Genomic DNA, 5,691 nt, shown 5'->3' with positions numbered 1-5,691 from the left:
GGGGTTTATTGACAGAGCTTGAGAGCCCGCCCCCGGGGAGTCCACTCAGGGTGGCTTCATCTGCATTTGGATGGCTCTGGGCTTCAGAGAACTTAAAATTTCCAAGGATTTTCTCTTGGCTGATACTTGGGCTTCACACAGCACATTTTATTATTTGTGCAGTAAACATAGACCCGTTCCTTCCCGAAGCATTTCTGGCGGCATTTGCCGTGAAGATTCCAGCATTTTTTGGTGCCACCTGACACAAAAAAGAAAGAAGAATGGAGAGCGTGTCAATCCTAAGAAGAGGGAGACTCTGGGTTTGAAAAGTCTGTGAAAGGTTGAAAACAGCTGTGTCAGAGGGAACTCGGTCTCCTTTGACTTTGCCCCTGGTCCTCCTTTCTCTTTTTTCCTTCTTCTCTCTTTCAATACAAATAACATAAAGTTTATCGGCTTAAGTATTTGATTTTATTTGGTTTTTCTTTGTTAAGGTTGTACCTGTGGCCTAGGGAAGTCCCCAGGCTAGGGATCGAATCAGCGCTGCAGCTGCAGCCCTACGTCACGGCCATGGCAACATGGGATCCCGGCCCCATCTGTGACCTGCAGCTTGCAGCAGGTCAGGTCAGGCTGAGCCAGGCCAGGGATCAAACCTGCATACTTATGAATACTGTGTCAGGTTCTTAGCCCACTGAGCCACAAGGGAACTCCTCGGTTTAAGTAGTTTAAAGAGTAAAGTCCCAGAGCATTAAGTACGTTCACAATGTTGTGCAATTATCATCACCATTTAGTTCTAGAACTTTTCAATCACCCCACACAGAAATCTTGCACCCATTAAGCTTTCTCATTTCCCCTCTCCTCATCCCTGGGCAACCACCAATTTTGCCCTCCTCTCTAAAGACTTGCCTACTCTGGGTATTTTATGCCAATGGAAACATATAATGTGTAGCATTTTGTGTCTGGCTTCTTTCATGTAGCATAATACTTTCAAGGTTCATCTATCTATCTATCTATCTATATTTTTTTTTGGCTAAAATTTCATCACTCTTTTCATAACCTTATTTTTGTTTTGCCTTGTCTTTGCCAAGGCCTGTCATCAAGAAGATGGCTGTACTTAGGTTTTTATTTTTATTTCTTTTTTGGCAAAATACACATAACATAAAATTTATCATCTTAATCATTTTACAGTGTACTCCTTTTTTTTTTTTTTTGTATTTTCTAGGGCCACACCTGTGGCATATGGAGGTTCCCAGGCTAGGGGTCGAATTGGAGCTGTAGCCACCGGCCTACACCAGAGCCACAGCAACGTGGGATCCGAGCCTTGTCTGCGACCTACACCACAGCTCACAGCAACGCCGGATCCTTAACCCATTGAGCGAGGCCAGGGATCGAACCCGCAACCTCATGGTTCCTAGTTGGATTCGTTAACCACTGAGCCACAACGGGAACTCCTAAAGTGTACATTTCGTTGGTATTGAATACATTCATATTGTTTTGCAACCACCACCACCATCTATTCCCATAACTCATTTCATCTTGTAAAACTGAACGCTATTCCCATTAAGCAATAACTCCCATCCTTCCCTCTCCCTAGCCCCTGGAATGGAATTGCTTAATCTCTGAAAATGAACACCTTAAGCCATTCTAGAGATACCAGGATACAGAAGCACACCTTTCAAAAATTACCTTAAAATGAATCTTTAACCTAAATGTAAGAGCTAAACCGAGAGAACATCTGGAAGAAAACATAGGAGAAAATGTTTCTGACCTTGTATCAAGCAAAGGTTTTTGTTTGTTTGATAGGATATAGAAACATGAGCCAGAGAAGAAAAAAGTGAACACACTAGGCTTCACAACTAAAAGTTCTTGCCTTTCAAAAGGCCCTATTAAGTAAGTCAAAAGGCAATTTGCAGCCTAGAAGAAAATATTTAAAAGTGTAGATTTTAGGAGTTCCTATTGTGGTGCAGTGGTTAATGAATCCTACTAGGAACCCTGAGGTTGTGGGTTCGATCCCTGGCCTCGCTCAGTGGGTTAAGGATCCAGTGTTGCCGTGAGCTGTGGTGTAGGTCACAGACGTGGCTCAGATCTGGCATTGCTGTGGCTGTGGTGTAGGCTGGCAGCTGCAGCTCTGATTCGACCCCTAGTCTGGGAACCTCCATATGCCACAGGTGCGGCCCTGGAGAAGACAAAAAGATAAAAAAATAAAATAAAATAAAAATAAATAAAAGTGTATATTTTATAAAGAATGTTTACCTAGAATATGTAGAACACATAACTCAACAACAAACCTGATTAAAGATGCCTTATATATGGCAAACAACTACATGAAAATGTGGTTGTTGTTGTTGTTTCGTATTTTTAGGGCTGCACCTTGTGGCCTAGGTTCCCAGACGAGGGGTCAGACGGGAGCTGTATCCACTGGCCTACGCCACAGCCACAGCAACGCCAGATCCGAGCCATGTCTGTGACCTACACCACAGCTCATGGCAATGCCAGATCCTTTATCTCACTGAGAGAGGCCAGGGATCGAACCTGTGTCCTCGTGGATACTAGTCAGATTCGTTTCTGCTGAGCCACGAAGGGAACTCTGAAAATGAGTTTAATATGATTAATCAATCATGAAGTATTTTAGTCATCAGTAAAATAATTAAAACTACATATTCACTGGAACAGCTAAACTTAAAAGACAGTACCATGTGTTGACAAAGATGAGAACAACTCTAAATCTTATTGCTAGTGGGAATGCAAAATGGTACAGCCACTGTGGAAAAGAGTCTGCAGTTTTCCATAGTTTATCACAGCCTTATCACATAACCCAGCAGCTCCGCCCTTAAGTATTTACTCCAGAGAAATGAAGACCTGCATTGGACCAGTCATCGCAGCTCTATTTATAATAGGTAAAAACTGGAAACTGATCAAATATCTAACAACTAGTTAATTGATAAACAAATTGCGGTATGTATTAATACAGTGAGATATTACTTAGCAACACAAAGGAACAAGATATTAATATGTGAACAATATGGATGAATTGCAAAAATATTATGCTAAGGTAAGAAGCCAGGCACAAAAGACTTATTGTTGTTTAATTCCAAAAGACCAAAAAAGTGACAGAATGTAGATTCGGCACAGTTGGTGGCTGGGACCAGGGAGGTGACTGCAAAGGGGCGTGAGAGATCTTTTTGGGGTAACAGAAATGTATTATACTACAGGTGTGATAGTGGTTATATGACTGTATATATATATTTGTTGAAACGTGTGTTGTATACTTGAAATGTGGACGTTTAATCTTATGTAAATAATATCAATAAAACTGATTAAAAGAATTTCAATAGAAAATGGCAAATAGTGAGAAGAGGTAAAGGAGATTTAACACAGAAATGGGATGAAGCCTTGAGAAGGAAAATCAGAGCAAGATGTCAGAAAAATACTACAAATTGTAACTATAATTCTTAGGCGTTCTCTTGCAGATCAGCTGGTTAAGGATCTGGGGTTGTCACTGCAGATGACAGCGGCAGCTGTCGCTGCTGTGGCATAGTTTTGATCTCTGGCCAGGGAACTTCTGCATGCCGTGGTTGTGACCAAAAAAGAAAAAAACCGTTCTTAAAGTAACAGATGACTTGATACTATACATAATAATATATCAATACAGCTGGAAGGTATTTAAAACGATAATAAAAGATGTCTTGGGGGAGTTCCCATGTGGCTCAGTGGAAACGAATCCCACTAGAAACCATGAGGTCGAGGGTTCGATCCCTGGTCTTGCTCAGTGGGTTAAGGTCGAAGACGTGGCTCGGATCCTTTCTGTGGCTGTGGCGTAGGCCGGCGGCTGTAGCTCCAATTCAACCCCTAACCTGGGAACTTCCATGTACGGTGTGGCCTCAAAAGAAAAAACAAAGAAGTCTTGAAAATGCCAACGGAGTAAACAGTATGTTTGAGAATATTGGTGTGGAAGAAAGAACATACAGAGGTAATATGGAATATTTTAAGTACAAATTCTGTAATGCTCCCTTTGAATAGGATTATTAATATGAATTCATGAGGTATTTAATGTCTATTCAATGTGTTGATTTTCTCACCTGCTCTGTCTCCCGAGAAGATGTGGAAAGAAGGATCAACTTAGTAGCACTGAATATTTCTAGCATCTAGATCACAGTTCTGAAATACCATTTTCCTACTAAAAAAAACTAGGGCTTCTTGAAGAAATGCTTAATTCAAGACTTGATGTAGGAATTGGACAAGATGAGCCCAGAATATCTTGTCACACCACATAACCAGTCGCCTACTGGTGAAACTGCTTTTGTTAGCTAACAAAAGGCCAAAGTACTGAGAAACTGTTTTCTCAAATCACACCAATCAGAAACTCCGTATTTGCAATCATATCGGCAAGACATTCTTCTCTGAGGAATGGAATCTTTTCATTTTGTAATTTTTTTTTTCTGTTTGTTTGTACAACCATACCTGCGGCATATGGAAATTCCTAGGCCAGCGGTCGAATTGGAGCTGCAGCTGCTGGCCTACACCATAGCCACAGCAATGTCAGATCTGAGCTGCATCTGCAAACTACGCTAAAGCTTGCAGCAACACCAGATGCTTAACCCACTAAGCAAGGCCAGAGATTGAATCTGCGTCTTCACGGACACTATGTTGGGGTTTTAACTCCCTAAGCCACAAGGGGAATTCCAAATCAAATCTTTTTATACTGAAAGGCACTCTTTTTTTTTTTTTTTTTTGGGTCTTTTGTCCTTTTAGGGCCGCACCCGCAGCATATGGAGGTTCCCAGCCCAGGGGTCCAGTTGGGGCTGTAGCTGCTGGCCTATACCACAGCAACACCAGATCCTTAACTCACTGAGTCAGGCCAGGGATCGAACCCGAAACCTCATGGTTCCTAGTCGGATTCGTTTCCACTGCGCCACGATGGGAACTCCGCACTCTTTTTTTTTAAAATTACAGTGTAGTTGATTTACAATTGTTGTACCAATGACAGCAAAGTGACCCAGCCATATATATACTATAGATACACATATACACACACATTCCCTTTCTTATATTATCTTCCATCACGTCTATTCCAGGTCTCATTCTCCACACCCTGCCCCTCCCCTGAAGAAGACCAGGTTACCTGGAGAGAGTTGGGACAGGAGCAGCAGTGTGGCCAGAGTCAGCAAAAGGAGCTTCATGGCTGGAAGCGGCCAAGTGAGGCTGCAAGTCCGATGAGATGGCAAAGCTAATGGAGGAGAGCTCTGGCCACTCTGGATCCCGCTCTCTTGGTCCAGCCGGAACAGATGTCACCCGCACATGCCTTCAGCTGCCCGCGGGCACAGCCCCCGCGTGCCCTGAGCCCACAGGGTGCGGCCACATGCCCTGAGCTGGCACGCTGCCTTCCGTCTTTTAGGTCAAGCCACAAGGTCAGACGTCGAGCCAAGGACCACAAGGGGGCGCCACGCACATGGAGTCCGGTAGGTCGAGGAAGACTTCACAGAGAAGATGGCCCTGAACCTGTTTTGAGGATTAAGTACCAAGGCACCAGGCAGATGAGCTCAAATGCTGTTCCAGACAAAGGAATGTCCGTTCAAAGGCTTATGCTGCTGTTGAGCATGAGAAATACACGTGACCGGGGCTAAACCTGGCAGGAGAAGGATGCTCCCAGCAGTAGCCTGGCTGCGCCTTCTCAGAAGTACTGGCAGCCACAGCCTTGCCATCTGAGGGCTATCC

At 43.5% G+C, this 5,691-nt stretch overlaps 1 protein-coding gene across 1 annotated transcript; it reads right to left on the bottom strand.

The window, feature by feature from the left end:
* Nucleotides 1-5,254, bottom strand: LOC100521232 (beta-defensin 123). The gene is made up of 2 exons (XM_003134373.5): nt 5,099-5,254; nt 1-238 (listed from the first exon to the last, which is right to left on the bottom strand). The coding sequence occupies exons 1-2, from the start codon at nt 5,154-5,156 to the stop codon at nt 93-95; spliced, it is 204 nt and encodes a 67-aa protein (XP_003134421.1). The 5' UTR covers nt 5,157-5,254; the 3' UTR covers nt 1-92.
* Nucleotides 5,255-5,691: the final 437 nt, after the last annotated feature.

The sequence above is a fragment of the Sus scrofa genome, chromosome 17, assembly GCF_054392235.1.
Source record: "Sus scrofa isolate SSC_HxYL_T2T_F1_AM1 chromosome 17, Sscrofa_HxYL_maternal_Yorkshire_Landrace_v2.0, whole genome shotgun sequence".
Classification (NCBI taxonomy): Eukaryota; Metazoa; Chordata; class Mammalia; order Artiodactyla; family Suidae; genus Sus; species Sus scrofa.
This window is presented reverse-complemented; position numbering and strand designations above follow the sequence as displayed.